The sequence below is a fragment of the Neofelis nebulosa genome, chromosome 9 (assembly GCF_028018385.1).
Source record: "Neofelis nebulosa isolate mNeoNeb1 chromosome 9, mNeoNeb1.pri, whole genome shotgun sequence".
NCBI classification, from domain to species: domain Eukaryota; kingdom Metazoa; phylum Chordata; class Mammalia; order Carnivora; family Felidae; genus Neofelis; species Neofelis nebulosa.
Window position 1 is genome coordinate 109,459,056 of NC_080790.1, and position 17,360 is coordinate 109,476,415.

At 44.0% G+C, this 17,360-nt stretch overlaps 1 protein-coding gene across 3 annotated transcripts in view; it reads left to right on the forward strand.

Annotated features, from left to right (window-relative positions):
• FERMT1 (FERM domain containing kindlin 1) overlaps nucleotides 1-2,556 on the forward strand; it is a 36,044-nt gene extending 33,488 nt beyond the window's left edge. For all 3 annotated transcript variants that reach the window (XM_058684926.1, XM_058684927.1, XM_058684928.1), the window contains one exon: nucleotides 286-2,556. In XM_058684926.1, the coding sequence (XP_058540909.1) occupies nucleotides 286-459 (174 nt within the window). In that variant the 3' untranslated portion in view covers nucleotides 460-2,556. The remainder of the gene's footprint in view (nucleotides 1-285) is intronic.
• Nucleotides 2,557-17,360: the final 14,804 nt, after the last annotated feature.

Here is a 17,360-nt window from a genome sequence, read left to right on the forward strand (position 1 = left end):
CCAAATGTGTAGCAAAGTTGACACCACAAGAGGGCGCAAAGAGAGCAAAGACAAGTTTGCTGTAAGCGTCTAATGGAAGTGGTGATTGTTTTTGGAGTTGTTTTGGGGGGTTTTGTTTTGCTTTTTGTCTGTGGGGTTCTGGGGAGAGAGAGGGAGAGAAATCCCAAGCAGGGGGAGTTATCTGTAAGCTACCTAGGCAGTCCTCAGCTCTGACGCCATCACAAGGCATTTTTTTCTTCATTTTCCTTGTCAGAGTTTAAGCTTACCTGTGCCTTCCTCTTCCAGGTGGCAATCGAATTTGACCAGAATGTCTCCATTGCGTTCACCTGCCTGAGCGCGGATTGCAAGATTGTGCATGAATACATCGGTGGCTACATTTTCCTGTCCACCCGGTCCAAGGACCAGAATGAGACACTTGATGAGGACCTGTTCCACAAGTTGACTGGTGGTCAGGACTGAACCAAAACAGATCTGCCTACACAGACAGTGAGCCAAGGATGGTCCTCCCTGGACAGATGGGATCCTTGGCTCACCCAATGTGTAGAGTCCAGACTGACAGACAACCACATACTTACCGCTGGTCACTCAGATGAGGATCCTTGCCTCATTTCAAACACACTGCCTAGCATATCCCTTTCCTTTCTTTGCCCTGTCCTACCAGTAACAGAGGAGGCCTCAGTTGCCTTTTCTGTAAAATGGGTAGGTAGAAGACAGGCTAATACTACTATATCCCAGTATGTAGCTACAGTTCTGTGACTTCCAGAACCTGCAAGTGTATGGCTAGAAGTCACCAGTGTGCCTTTCTGCTCCATTGCTAAGTCAGCAGAAAGACAGAAAGGTTAAAAGTACATGTAGCCAAGGATCTACCTTATTCACTAACTCAGGTACAAAAAGAAATCTGTCTTTCCTTAACAGAACTGCTTTTAGTTCCCATATTGTGAAAATGGCAGAGGGAGTCTACACTCACACTTTTTCCCTTATAGGTCAAGGTCTGGGGGAGGGGAGGGGAGAAGTGGGGATACCTGGTACTAGTTGGTGACAAGGGGTCAGAGCAGTGGCCTGCAGTGTCATCAGTTCACAGTGACTTCTGCAGAGGTGACTGCTGATCCATCTGGTCTTGGACATCGGTCTCCTCAGGTTACTGCTGCCACCTGCAGCTCCTTTTCCATTCCTCGGCCACCTTTAAGTCCTTCCTGATGACACGGGTGACATAGAGGAACAGGGAAATCCATTCCTCAACCCAGCTGCATGTCTCAACTGCTTCTACTCTGAGCTGGGGCTCAGGAAGATGGGTCTAGTTCTCTCTGTTCATAAAAACCACTTCCCTGCATCCAGGCTTACAATGGGGTCTCCGTCCCAGCTGGTCATGGAGAGAAGGACAAACCTCTTCTCCAAGACCACCAAGTTCAGGGGTTGATGGCTTCCTCACTGGCTTCCATCTACATTTTGTAAATTAGGAGCTGATAATAGACCTTTTTTTTTTTTTCTTTTTGCTCTTGTCATCTCTACCTCAAGACATGAGCGTGAGCCAATTAATAACTGCCCTCAATTGTCATTTTCTGTTTTGGTTTGTCAGCTTTGGGAGGAATGGGTTTTGAGAAGGAAAAAAGCAGTATCAGGGGTAGTGGGTAATATCAGATAGCATTTAATTATGTTTTTATAAATGTTCTCCTGTCACAGAAAGGACTTGGGTTGCCAGGGTAAAGCAGAGGGTCCATTTCCATTTTGAAATTCTTTTAAGATCCACTGTGCTTTATTTTCCAACTAAGACATTTGAGAAGAGAGATCTCCACTGCTCCAGGAACCACATTAAGACAGCCCTGTCTAGAGAACCCCAGGCCCTGAGCTGGAAGCTGTTGCTTGAAAGTCCTCTTTCAGCCCCTCCTTTAGAGGTCAATGTTCATGAAAACTCCCCAGGCACCAGCTGAACTTCCAAGGCCCAGCTTAAATCTAGGAAGTGGCTTAGGAACTTGGAAAGTCTGGTCCACATCATAAAGAACTTTGCTTGAAATGTCTTCTATAGAAACTAGTGCTGAGCATACTGTTTTACTTGGTGTTGGTCATTTCTATATAGTCTTAGGCTCTATTATTTTAGAACCTAAGTCAGGTCTTTAATATTATGTCAGGCCCTAGGTTAAAATAATGCTGCTTGAGGCCACATGTCACCTGTCTGCTGCGAAGCACAGCTCTACATAACTTAATTAGAGCTGGACCTTCAGTATAACTCTCTTCCTTGGCTTTCCCTGGTTGCCTGACATTTCTATGAAAATACTCAAAGAAGGTGACTGGTCTTCACCAAACTTTCCAGGGAACACTTCTTCCATGACTATACGACCACATCCCAAGTGTGACCACCAAAGCCTAAATGCTGCTATTCCCAGGAGCAATGTAAGGACTCTTTTTACACTGGGTGCAAAAGGTCATCTGACTTCCTATGATGAAATTTTAAATTAATGTGTCTTTCAGCCTCCTTCGCTTTCTTATCTATACTAGATGGGGAAATCTGCATTTTTTACTATTTTTTATGAATTTTTTTAATTAAAAGCTTTATCTGGATTTGAGTATCGTCTAGTTGTGTCCTCTCCAGTCTGCTGTCTCTAAACAGGTGAATATTTTCTACCCCCTGAGAAAGGAATGCAACTTTCAAGTTTAATGCGTACTTTTCCACACGGTTCCAAGATTTGAGCTCATTCCTCCCCGTGAGAGTGACTTAGAAACCTCACTTACCTGTTGGCTTTAACTCCTTTCCCATTGAAGGTCCCTAGATTTCCTGATATCATAAGCTCTTTTTTCCACATCTACATTTTAGAAAAAGCATGAGAGAGAAAAGAAAAACCCAAAGGTGAAGGAGCATCAGAGGGCCTCTGACTTGATGGATGAATGTCCAAAACATTTGGATTTGATTTAGCTGTAGATGGTCCATAACAGGTAGTAATGTGCAGCTTATAGATGTCCCTTCATACAGTTCTCATGTCAACCCATTGTGGGGCAGGAATGGCTTGCCTTCTCATTTCACAAAGGAGGAAACAGGTTCAGAAAGTGAAATAACTTGCCCAAAGCCACACCACCAGTAAGCAAAACCAGAATTCAAAGCCAGGTGTGTCTTACTAACACTGTCCAAAGACCTACACTGTTGGCATTTTGGGTTCTGTCTTTTCAGCCTTTATACCAACTTGTATACTGGTTTCTGGTTTTGTATTTTAATATTATATCTATTAAGTCATTACACATTCATGGAAATTGAATAAGTCATGAGATATTCACTGAGGAAAAAAGAAGAGTAGCTATTTAACTGCTGGCTGAATGCAAAGTAAGGGGCTATGATCCTGCCTGAAAGCAGCTTAAAACGTCCCCACCTTCACACATTTCCTCCACCTTCCATCCCCCACATCTGACAACCATCAATCTATTCTATGAGTTTGTTTCTTTTAGATTCCACATATAAGTAAGATTATACAGTATTTGTCTTTTTCTGCCTGACTCATTTCACCTAGTATGATGCCCTCAAGGTCCATCCATGCTGTTGCAAATGGCAGAATTTCCCTCTTCTTAGTGGCTGAATAATATTCCATCGTGTATATATACATGTATATATATGTATATATACACCTCACATACACACACACACACACATTTTATCTACATCCATTTACCCAGCAATAGACACTTAGGCTGTTTCTGTATCTTGGCTATTGTGAATAATGCTGCAATGAACATGGGAATACAGATATCTCTTCAAGACAGTTATTGTATTAGCCTGATCAAAAAGGAAACTGAAACAACAAAAATAGAAAATCCAAGCCCCCACCTGAGAGCATATGTCTCCTCATCTGTAAAACAAGGGTTTGGATTGTGCGGTTTCTTACAGCCCTTCGTCTCCAGCATTCCTTGGTTGTGGTTCATTTTCCCCACAATCCAGTTGGGGTACATCCTCCACTCCTATGCACCACGCACACACTTCCTTCTGAAACTCTAGCATCACTCTGCCAACACGGGCCCATTATTCGAGTCAAACCACGTAGTTCTATAACTCGAATTTCAGGGCAGGTTGACAGGCGGCCCTGACAGTCAAACCACAGGGGCAAAACAGATACCAAGAGGTTAAATGGTTGTGCCAACCAATGTTAGAGCAAGTGAGATCTTTTGTCTGCCTCCCCAGATAATATCCTCAACAATAGAGTTGTTATTACATGGCTAAAAGAATTAGAATGCTAACATGTATTAAGGGGTATCACTTGTGCTTCCCATGAGTCCTCTCAATTCAGCCTCTGCGTAAGGTAAGTATTGTCAGCCTCATTGTACAGATTAGGAAACATGCAGTGGTTGCTGGTAAATACAGGGGGAGACCTGATCCACCCATTTCCTTGGTGTAAAGACTCCCACTGTAGACAGCATGGCATCTGTGAAAACAATTGGGAAGATACCCAGCCCTCTGACAGGGACAAGCCAGCTCTAGCATACACCGGAACTACTGTGTACAGAGTCAAGCAACTTGTATTTTAATAAGCAACTTGTCAAGGTCACCCAACTGGAGTGTTGAAAGCAAGGATTTGAACCTAGACCTCCTGACTTGAGTGGTATTCTCTAGCACCATTCTTGATAATCCTGTGTGAATGGCAAGGCCTCTTGAGTCAAGAGCCCTAGAATTGTCTTTATTTGCAATAATCCCTCTTAAGGTGATTTGTCCCCATCCCACCCCAACATACGTCAGTAAGGCCTACAAAACTCAATAGGCATTTTTTTTCCTTCAATTACATTATACCAGATTTCAAATGTCAAAAGAGTGAAATTTTCTACTAAAAAAATTTTTCAGATCCCAACGGCTGGCCCACTTGTCCAATATGATATCTGATTGCAAATTTGGGTCAGAGGTGGAATTCAGGAGGGTGGGAAAGAGGTCTGCCTTCTTCCCAGCAAAGAAAACACCAACCCATGATCAGAGAAAACACCATCCACCCCCATCCCCACAAATGGTTGGCCCTGATCCTGCCATTGCATATAAGTGATTAATGCCAATTCCACCACAGAGAGGCAACTTTCCCTCAGAGTCTGAGCTCTGTTTTTAGAGGCTGAGTGAAATGTTGTTACTCTGACCTTTTCCTCCCTTTACAAATGGTTCTTTGAATCAGGTAGACATCAGAAGAGCAAATGGGCAGCCAAACACTTGGCAAGAAGCTGTTGAATAATCCACTCCTGATAACCTAAGCAAAGTTCATTCTAGGACAAGGGGCTGCAAATGCTACTGTGTTTGGGGGGAGGTGATGTACACAGACACAGTCAGATATGAGACACAGGGATTTGTGAAGCATGCCCTGACTAGTAGTCACAGATCTTAAAATATGTGAATAATCTCTAATATATCCGAGAACCTAATGTAGCCTATGGGCCTACAGTTGTCAATCCATGCTAGGGTTCAGCCAACTGTATTTCAGCCAGTTCAGTTAAACAAACACATACACACAAACACATACATGTATATAATCTATATGTTTCATATAAGCTATATAACATATACAGTTGATATAACTTACTATATTTGTGTGTTTGTATATTTATATATAATATAAATTATATATACATATATATTTCTATCAGTTAAAATTGCTTAGCTACAAGTACATATACAGATATATATATTTATATATACACACATATATGTGTGTGTATATAAATATATATATATATATATATATATATATATATGTAATATATATAAAATAATAGTGGCTCAAACAAGAGATGTTTTTCTCTCTTCCACCTGATACTCCTAAGGCAAGTCTGGGCCAATAAAGCATATATACCATGTCAAGGACCCATGTCATTGCATCTTTTCCATCCACTATGTATAGCTTCTATTCACAAAGTCCTCTCATGATCCAACATGGCTGTTCTGGTTCCAGGCATTATGCCATATGGCTTCAATTAACTATAAGGGAGGTTGAAATATTTGGTCTTTGTTCAAAGTAGCCATGGCCTCAACTACAAATCAGAGTTCCTTTACTGATAAACAGGGTGAGAGTAGATATCAGGAAACAAGTAGCTCCATCTGCCATAAGCACCTACTATGTGCTAGGCACTACACTAGCTGCCAAGGATAATAAATCTAGCAAGAGACAGGCAGCTGAGTAAATAACTCTGTAATGTTGTATAACAGGCATTATTCTTGATACATTAAAGACATATGAGCACAATAGAGAGGGAGTAGTTTTGTTAGAGTCAAGAGCAAAGGAGGAAGGATCTTCCTAGAAAGAAAGGACATTTAGACTGGGTCTTAAAGGATGAATAAGAGTTTTCCAAGTGGGAGAAGGACAGAAATAAGGTCAAGCTTGGAAGAGGGGCCATTAGTGATTGGTGTGTGTGTGTGTGTGTGTGTGTGTGTGTGTGTGTGTGTGAAACTCATTCTGAAAGCAATTCCAGAACAAGAATTACAAACATGTTTTCAACACTTGAAAGCATCATCTGTAAAACGACATCATCTACCAAGTACCTCTGCTCAAGACCAACCCTTGCCAGATAATTTTTTTAAATCACTCTCAGGAGGTGATGATCCAAACATCCTCTTCAAGTAAAATAAACATGTTCTCAATTCTCCTAAGAAAATGATCTCAGAGTTCTAATCTTGGGTTCTTTCTCAGGCTTACTTCATGAAACTAATGCTAGTTCCTCCAGCAACAAAATGGAAATATAATATCATGTGATCCCATCTAAAAGGATTGGTCAGCAACTTCCTAGAATTTAGAGTATCTCAGATAGGTTCCATAAACAGTTGGTGTAATTAATAATCACTAAAAAAGTAATTTTCTTAATATATTATTAAGGATTCATCATCATGTACTTACAATCTATACTATTTTCAGTAATGACAAAAAGCCATCACTGTTAAAATCTTTTCAAAAAAATACTTAACATTCCAACTCTCTGATACTACTATTTCATACCTTCTTTTCTTTTCAACCTGCCTCAACACCTACCCTCAGCTGATGATCTGTAACAGAATGACCTGCATGTTACTGAGCATAGTGATGTCATCAGATGGGAAGAGCCTCACCTCTTCACTCTTCATCTGTCCTCACAATGTCTTTCTTCCCTCTTGCCTCAGTTGGAAAAGTGCCTAATCCACAGCCTTCTGAGTACTGTCCCCTCATGACCTCCAAAGCACTCAATTCCTGCAGTTTCCTCCTCTCTCTCTTGCATCATTCTCTTCTCTCCATCTCTTGACACATTCCCATCAGACTGCAAACATGTTCTCTCTCTTTGGGGGTTTTAAAATACAGCTACAAACTCTCTCAGTGTCCTCCCATCAAGAGATGGGATCTAAGTCCCCTCATCTTAAATCTGAGTTGGCTTGTGGCTGGATTGACCAATAGAGTACAGCAAAAGTAATGCTATGTGACTTCTAACTGTAAGTCATAAAAGGCCATGTAGCTTCTGTTTTGTCCACAGGATACTCCCTCTTCAAGCCCTGAGGCCACCAACTGACAATCTCAGCAGAGCCTGGCCCTCAGGTCATCCCTACCAAGGTGCCAGACCCATGAGTAAATCCATCTTGAAGCCTCAAAACCAGTCCACTGAACAGCTGAATACTACCAATGACTAATCAATGCTAAATGGAACAAAAGAATCATCTAGCCAAACTCCGACCAAATTCCTGATCCTCAAAAATCATGTAATAGAATATAATAAATGTTGCTTTAAGCCACTAAGTTTTGGGGGTATTTACTGGGCAGCCATAGATAACTACAACGATATTCCCCACCTTATAAAAGGTTTGAACTCTGCCCCATTTTTCTGTTCCTGCTCACAGCAAAAGTTCTCCGAATACGTAGGAAAGCTAACACATATTTTCTCATGCCCTTAACTCACTCCTCTCTGGCTTCTGTCCCTCCCCCCCACCCCCAATCAACCCTTCTCTTGTCCAGCTCATAAAAGTACTCCATTATTTAGTCTGTCAAAACCTGGCTGGCTGTGCCCCTCTTAATGAAATATTGTTCTCTCTTAACTTTCATGATTCCAAATTTTCCTGATTTTTCTCCTACCTCCCTGGCTTTCTCTCAGCCTGCTAGGCTGATTTCTCTTCCTCTGTTCCACTAGCAAATGTTGGCTTGCTCCTCTTCTCTTCTCTTTCTACACACTTGCCCTAGGTGGCCTCAACCAGTCTACTGGCTTCAAGCACCATCTATATGGTGATGCCTCCCAAATGTAACTTTCCAGCTCTGACCTCTCCCCAGAATTCCAGTTGGATGTCCAGTTATCTCCCTCAGTATCTCCTTGTAGGTCTAACAGACATCTCAAACTTAATATGGTCAAAACAGAGCCTATGATTTTCCTCCCCCAAATCTGTTGCTGTCTTAGACTTCTCTTTCCCAGTAAATGGCCTCTCAGTCCATCAATCCTTTCAATGTCCTCAGGTCCAAGAACTTAGGGATCATCATTTTTTTTAATGTTTATTTATTTATTTTGAGAGAGAGAGAGTGAGAGTGACAGAGTGAGAGTGAGAGCGAGCGAGCGCACCAGCAGGGGTGGGGCAGAGAGTTGGGGGAGAGAATCCCAGGCAGACTCTGTGCTGTCAGCACAGAGCCCAACGCAGGGCTTGATCTCACAACCCGGAAGATCATGCCCTGAGCCTAAATCAAGAGTCAGACACTTACCCAACTGAGCCACCCAAGCGGCTTAGGGATCATGCTTGATACTTTTTCTCTCATCCCTCATGTATTAGTTTTCCCTAGCTGCTATAACAAATCACCACAATTAAAACAATATACAATATCATTCAGCCACAAAAAGGAACGAAATTTTGATATATGCTACAACATGATTGACCTTGGCATTAAACATTATGTGAAGGGTACCTGAGTGGCTCAGTTGGTGAAACGTCCAACTTTGGCTCAGGTCATGATCTCATGGTTTGTGAGTTTGAGCCCCGCATTGTGGGCTGATACCTCAGAGCCTGGAGCCTACTTCATATTCTGTATCTCCCTCTCTCTCTGCCTCTCCCCTGCTCGTGCTCTCTCTCTCTCTCTCTCTCTCTCTCTCTCAAATAAATAAATAAATAAATAAACATTAAACATTATGCCTGGTGACATAAGCCAGACAAAGGACAAATATTGTACAATTCCACTGAGAGGAGGTATCTAGAATAGACCAATATAGAGACAGAGAGTAGAACAGAGGTTACCAGCAGTTGGGGAAGCAGAGAAAGGAGAGTTGTCATTTAATGAGTAAAGTTTTTGTTGTGATGACAGCAATGTTTCAGGCATAGATAACAGTTACACAACATTATGAATGTATTTAATGCCACTGAATTGTATACCTAAGGAGTGGTTAAAATGATACATATTGTTCTATATATTTTACCACAATAAAAACAATGACGTATGCATTTATTCTCTCAGAGTTCTAGAAATGAGCATTCTGAAATCAGTTTCCCTGAGCCCAAATCAAAGTGCCAGCAGAGCCATACTCCCTCAGGAGGGATTGGGGACAATCCACGTCCTTGCCTTTCTAGCTTCTGCATTCCTAGACCCTCCTCCTATCTTCATTATTTAAGTATATTTATTTGTTTTGAGGAAGGGGGAGAGAGAGCGTGAGCAGGGGAGGGGTGGAGACAGAGGGAGAAAGAGGGAGAGGGGGAGAGAGAGAAACTGAGAGAGAAAGAGAGATAGAAAGAGAGAGAGAGAGGAGAGAGACAGACTCCCAAGCAGGCTTCCTGCTGTCAGCACAGAGCCCGACACAGGGTTCAATCTCATGAACTGTGAGATCATGACCTGAGCTGCAATCAAGAGCTAGATGCTTAACTGATGAGCCACCCAGGTGTCTCTATCTTCCTCTATCTTCAAAGCCCATAGCATAGCGTATTCCTTCAGTCTCCACATGGCCTTCCTCTTCTCTGTAGTAAACTCTCCCTCTGCCTCTATCTTATAAAGACACCTGTGCTTCCATCAGGAGCCCATCCAGATGATCCAGGATAATCTCTCCATCTCAAGACTCTTACCTTAATCTCATATGCAAACTCCTGTTGCCATTTAAGTGACATCTACAGGTTCCAGCAATTAAAATGTGTGTGTCTTTGGGGCCATTATCCAGCCTACCACACCTCACTTCCAACCCACTTACAAGTCTTGTGGATCCCACTTTCACAACATATTTCAAATGTGAACACTCTTCTCCACGTTCACTATCCTCACTGTCAAACTAGCATCATCTCCTCCCCCTTGGACACTTTCAACACCCCCTTAATGTAGCTCTCTTGCCTACAATAGATACAGCAACTAGAGTGACCTTTAACACAACCCCCTTAATCACATCCCTTCCCACCTGTCCCCTCTCCCACCATCCTCTAGCCACAAAGATCTGCTTTCTGTGACTCACACACAGCAGGCTCTTTCCTGCTTCCAAATCTTTGCTCATTTGCTCTGGAATATTATTTCCCATGGCCCTTTGCTTGACAGCCCCATCCCACCCCAGGCCTCAGTGCAAATGAAGCAAGCCTTCCGATGACCACCTCCACTCTCCTCCCCAATTCCTTTACATCACATCAGTCTGTTTATATCCTTTATAATTCTTACTGTAATCTGTAATTATCATATTCACTTACTATATCCCAATATAGGCACAGCAGCCTCAGGGGAACTCTGGTCTTCCTAAGGACCCAGGCTGACACAACAGCCACCTTCCCAAATACTGCCAATTTTCAGAGGGGAAGAGAGAGCCCTGGAGGGTCTCATACCAGCAGCTAAATGCATTGTCTGGAAGTGATACTCATTGGCCAGAACAAAATATGGAAACATTCAACCACAAGGGGCCAGGAAGTATAATCTTACTGAGTGACCAGAAGGGAGAAAAGCTGAAATACGTGGCAAATAGCACTAATGATCACAACAAAGCCTTTTACAAAATGACCCCCAAATAATGTTTCCGATGTCTTCTCCCTACATTCCTCCACCATGGCTCCTGCTAGTCTCCTACCATATTGAACTGTCCATTCCCTCAACACACCAGGTCTTGTCATACCTCCAATTCCTTAACACATACTGAGCCATGCACCTCAGATGCTCTTCAAAAATAACCACTATTCTGAAGATTGATGAGTTTTGCCTCTTCTTGAACTTCACATAAATGGAACCATATAGTACATACTCTTGTGCCTGGCTTCTGCTGTTCAACAAAGTGTCTGTGAGAATCATCTCTGTTGTTGAGTTCATTGTTCGCTGCGACTGTGCCGTCGTATGACTATGCCATAATTTATGTATTCATTTTCCTACTTATAGCCCTTTGGGTTGTGTTCAGTTTGGGCCCTTCATGAATAAAGTTGTTATAAACATTCTTTTGGTGGATATATATGCTCATTTCTCTTGAGTATCAAGAGTGCACCTGCTGAGTCATTATGTAGATACATGCTTGTCATTCATCAAAACTGCCAGTTTTGGGGAATGCAAGCTGATGCAGCCACTCTGGAAAACAGTATGGAGGCTCCTCAAAAAACTAAAAATAGAACTACCCTACGACCCAGCAATTGCACTGCTAGGCATTTATCCAAGGGATAGAGGTATGCTGTTTCAAAGGGACACATGCACCCCCATGTTTATAGCAGCACTATCGACAATAGCCAAAGTATGGAAAGAGCCCAAATGTCCATCGATGGATGAATGGATAAAGAAGATGTGGTATATATATACAATGAAGTATTACTTGGCAATCAAAAAGAATGAAATCTTGTCATTTGCAACTACATGGATGGAGAGTATTATGCTAAGTGAAATTAGTCAGAGAAGACGAATATCATATGACTTCACTCATATGAGGACTTTAAGAGACAAAACAGATGAACATAAGGGAAGGGAAGCAAAAATAATATACAAACAGAAAGGGGGACAAAACATAAGAGACTCTTAAATATAGAGAACAAACAGAGGGCTGCTGGAGGGGTTGTGGGAGGGGGGATGGGCTAAATGGGTAAGGGGCATTAAGGAATCTACTGAAATCACTGTTGCACCATATGCTAACTTAGATGTAAATTAAACAATAAATTTAAAATAATTAATTAAAAAACTGCCAATTTTCCAAAGTAGCTGCACCGTCTGACATTCGCACCAGCAGTGTCTAATAATTCTACTTACTCCACACCCTTTCACAAACTTGGTACTCTCAGTCCCTTTAATTTTGAGTGGGTGCACAGTAGTATCTCATTGTGGTTCGAATTTGCATTTCCACATTAAGTAATAACATTAAGCACATGCTCATATGCTCGATGGATAGTGTGCGTTTTTCCTTTCAACAAAATGTTATCGTGTCTGCAAGTTGCCGTAGCAATGGGGAATAAACAACATCCAAGCTCTGTAAGATTCTAAATTAGAACCTTGTGTATGCAACTTGAATACTTTTGCTTCGGGAAGAATCTTCTTTAACATACTAAAAAGTCTATACAAGCAAACCATCACTGTTCTGTGGAAAACCCCAAAGAAAGGAAATATAACTGATCAGAAACAAAAGAAGCAAAGGACATAGTTAATAAATGCTCATTTGTTCAGCAAATGTTTCTTTTTTAATTTTTTTTAATGTTTCTTTATTTTTGAGAGACAGAGTGTGAGCAGGGGAAGGGCAGTGTTAAAGGGAGACAGAGAATCCGAAGCAGGCTCCAGGCTCTGAGCTGTCAGCACAGAGCCCGACATGGGGCTCAAACCCACCGACTGTGAGATCATGACCTGAGCTGAAGCCAGATGCTCAACCGCCTGAGCCACCCAGAGGGCCCCTCATTCAGCAAATGTTTCTTAAATACCCATTGTATGCAGGTACTGCCAGACGCTGGGATGCAGAAGTGAACAAGCTAGACACACATTCCCTGGGCTAACAGAGCTTGCATTTCAGCCTTCTGTGACAAGAAGATAGTGTACTCACACTGATGGTGACTGTTCTCTGTCTTCCACCCCTTCTAGACTGGGAACTACTTGAAGGGCATGGTTCAGGTCTTATTCATCTCTGAGTCCCCATTTTATACACCGAGCACCTAGGGCATGCACTGGCATGTTCTCAGGGATGTGTGTGCTGAATTGTTAACCCTGGACTGATTTATTTACTTATAGATGAGAAATATGAGGCAGAAGCTCAAGAATACAGATACTGTATTCTTATAAATAATTCTTATAAAAAATTCTTATAAAAGAATTCTTATAAATTCTTATAAAAGAATAATATAAATAATTCTTATTTAAAAAGGAGCAGCATTAAAATGCAAACCCAGTGGGGCACCTGGATGGCTCAATCTTTTAAGCATCCGACTTCGGTTCAGGTCACGATCTCGCGATTCGTGAATTCGAGCCCTGGGTCGGGCTCTGTGCTGACAGCTCAGAGCCTGGAGCCTGCTGGGGATTCTGCGTGTCCCTCTCTCTCTGTCCCTCCCCTGCTCGCACACACACACACACACACACACACACACACACACACACACTCTCTCTCTCTCTCTCTCTCTCACAAAAGTAAATAAACTAAAAAAATGCAAACCCAATATCTTGTCCCAGTTTTAGGACCTTTCCACTCATGTGCTGTCTCGGGCTGTAATGAATTCCAGAATGTGCTTTATAAAAACAGCCCGTGTACTGTCTTATCCCACTCCCTACATGCAAAATAAAGGGGCAGATTAAAGTCTGACCTCTCATTTCAGTTTGAATCCTTCCCACTACAATTTTAACAGAATCTCAAATGGCATTTTTTTTAAAACTCTAAGCATTCTACAAATCCTTATGCTGCAAACTTACTGCTATTGAGGGATGCCTCAACAGAAAAATAAACAGGACTCTCAACCCATGACTATTTTATTCCCTGAAGATCATTTCCTCACAGGCAGGTCAGCCACGTCAGTGGAGCCCACTCAGGCATCTTGGTCCCCACCACCTGAAGGCCCCTTTCCTGCATTCCATTCCATGAGAGCTGGCTGCTGGAGACCTGACAACCTGGTACCATCTCCTCCCTCAGACACTCCCCCATTCCTCCAGCTTATCTCTATCAGAGAAGAATGCAGCCTTCAAGCTAGTACATTCCGGCTCCAGCGCTTACAGGAAGAACCCTCAGCAGAACTGTCTGGCATCTGGAAAGCAGGGGCAGAGGCAGCTGGCTGAACAGTCACCTGCCACCTAGGCCGGCATCCCAGGCTGCTATAGCTGTGAACAGAGCTGGACAGGACTCCTGGGGAAGCACCAATTCTGGATCTCTGGGGCAACCTATATTAGGGGTATTCATTTCTGGAGTTCTGGGGATAGGTTGGGGAGAACAGGGGTAAGAACCCCCAGAAATTCTGCCCAGCGACCTGATGCTCATCAGATGTGTTCAATTGGCCAGACCAATGGGGAAAGACCCTGCTAATGCCAGGGCAGGTGAAACCTGATCGACTATGCAGATGGCTATGCAGATGAGCCCAGAATAGAATAGGGAGAATGAGGTCACCCTTCCTTCTCACTAGATTGCTAGGATTCACCTCTGTGACCTCAGATAAGCCAATTTCCCTCTCTAGGGCCATTTTCTCCCTCTAAAGTGGACAGAGGAGGGTAGAACCAGACACGTTGTAATGTCACTCTTAAGGCCAAGAATCCACAAGTCTGATTTTGATCTAAATCCAGAAAAGGAGTGTGACCAAATGTATAATTAATTGCTGGCTCATTTTTTTTCTTCTGCAGGCTTTGGTTTTATTAACACTCTGACCTTGCGATCTTCTTCCATGAGATCTTTCCCCAAAAAATCCACGAGAGTGTCGGGAGTCTGAGTTGGAAATTTCTTTGTGACCCAATTCTCTCCTTCCACTTCCACCCTCACCCACCATACCCCTTGTCAACCCTCACCTGAGCTCTTTCAATGCTGGGATGCTGGCGGGCCTGGGAATTCTATGTTTACTGTTTTGAGTCGTGCCCCATCCACTCCTGGCACTGTGGAGGACACCGTGACTCGCCACATACTCTTCCCATTCATTTAGTGAACATTTCTCCGGAGTGCCAGGTTCCATGCCGGGCACCAGGACTACTGAGAACAACAACGTGGTGCAGTTCTCAGGAAGTTTTAATCCATATATTAGAGAGATGCCATGTCAGGGCGCTTAGGTGGCTCAGTCGGTTTAGTGTCTGATTCTTGATTTCAGCTCAGGTCACGATCTCATGGTTTGTGAGTTCGAGCCCCATGCTGGGCTCTGCGCTGACAGCACGGAGCCTGCTTGGGATTCTCTCTCTCCCCCTCTCTCTGCCCCTCCCCTGCTTGCACACTCTCTCCCTCTCAAAATAAATAAATAAATAAATAAAATATTTTAGAATGATGCCATGTCAATCCACCTGGTGGCAGTTGGCCTAGGTCAGAGAGAACACCAAGAAGGGCCTGCCTGGGCAAAATCTTGAAGGATGCTATAGCTGAGGCTGTTGGTGCCCACTCCTAGCCCACTCAATCCATGCTCAGGACAAGCCAGGCATGTCAGGGAGTTGAAGCCCCAAGAAGAACCCTCAAGCCAACAAGAAACAAAAGCTGGCAGGTCAATGCCCCAATTCCTCTCCCACTTGATCCTGATCAAGTATGCTCAAGCCCAGTGGGATTGAGTGATCAGCTCATTAAGGCACCTGTAGTGGCTTCCCTTCCCTCATTTCCTATTCCCTATCCATGCTCCTTGGGGCCACCACCCCCAATAAACTACCTGCTCTGAAGTCCTTATCTCAAGGTCAGCTCTTGAGAGACCCCAGAGTAGATATGGAAGAGTAAGCTTAAATGGAAAGCCAGGTGGTCAAGGGGGAGAGCACCTAGGCAGAGGGAGCCACTTGGGTAAAGTGATGGAGGTCAGGACGTGGCATGGGATTTGGAGGACACAAACTTATTGTTTCCAGGACTCTGTTGTGGGACCTTAGCATCCTTGTCCAGACGGGACAAACACTTCAGTCATCTTTTCCTGACCTCCCAAAGGGGCTGGAAGAGAAGGGGCTGAAAAAGATAGCCAGGGCCTTCCTGAGAGGTGCCCAGTGGCCCTGCCCAGGTATCTGCCTCAGTCCTGCACCCTCAGGGGTACAAGAGGTTTCTTCTGAAAATGAGCTGCTCAACTAGGAAAAGGAATTTCCCAACTGTCCTGGCTGCTTGCATAATTTGGGTCTATCTAAATATTTGGAAAAGGTTCTCTTGTGCTTATAGGGAGTATTACAGTGTCAAATGTTGAGGCCTATGGAAGGCAGTATGAAGGAGTGGTTAAGCCAGAGAGACTAGCTAGTCTAGGCAGCCCCTGTGAACCTGTTTCCTTATCTGTACCATGGGAATAATAGTACCTGGCGAGGATTCAATGAGATCATGCATATGGCATTAGGCTCTGACTATAACAGATGCTCAATTTTTAAAAGATGGTGTGGTGACAAGCAGAGTGCACCCACTGGGGCAAGGCCAACCAGCCACCAGGAAGCAAGTTCTGCCATGAAGCGTCTGCCACCAGACTCTCCAGCTCAAAGCCCAACTGGGCAGCCCACCAAGGGCGTGGGCCAGAGCAAACCAGATGGCCAAGCTCAGACATTGGGGCAGCCTGTCCAGGCCAGGACTTTGCCACCATGGATGAGGTAGCCAGCAAGCAGCAGGGACAAGAAGTTGGCTCAGAAGGCCTGGGGCTCTGGGCAAGTGCAGGGCAATGCCTCAGTGGGCTTGCTCAGCCCTGGTCTCTCCAGACCCCTTACCCCACTGGAGTACAGAGGAGCACCCAACATTGGTCACTGGGATCTTCTTTTATAGGCGTTCATGGCATGGGGCGGGGGGGTGGGGGGGGGACCACTGCTTTCCTCCTCAGGGTCCCTGTTTCAATAGATTTGGCCCCTCACATCTGGGGAGTCCTGCCTGCACTCCCTAAACCCCTGCCAGCCTGTGGTGTAGACCTGGCTGGTTTAACTCTGAGAGAAGGTTGGAAGGGAGGGGCACTGGAGCCTAGTCTCTGGGACAGTGACTACACTGCCCCAGACAGGGTTGTACAGAACAGGCCTCTCCCTGCCCCCCACCTGGGCCAGACGAAAGAATGCTTCCGAGCAGCAAGCCCCAGAATGGCACTTCGGCTGATATTTTGAGGCTGTGGGTAGAGAAGGCCTCAAAGGAGATCCCAGGGGACCTGCAATTATCCAATTAACACAACATGCCAGTCTCGAGGTGTCCTGGAGTTCCTCAGGGCTACTCAGATAAGGACTGACAGGGGGACAGATCCATGAAGTTCTGGTCCTTGTCTGTGTGCACAATGCTGGGGATGATTAACCCCGAGCCTGGGAGCGGTGGCAGGAAGGGGATGAGGGTGGGGGGTGAAGATCAAAGGCTCTCAGATAAAATGGCCAGTCTTGGAACTCTGGGGAAGAAAGGCTCTGCTCTAAACGAAGCATTTT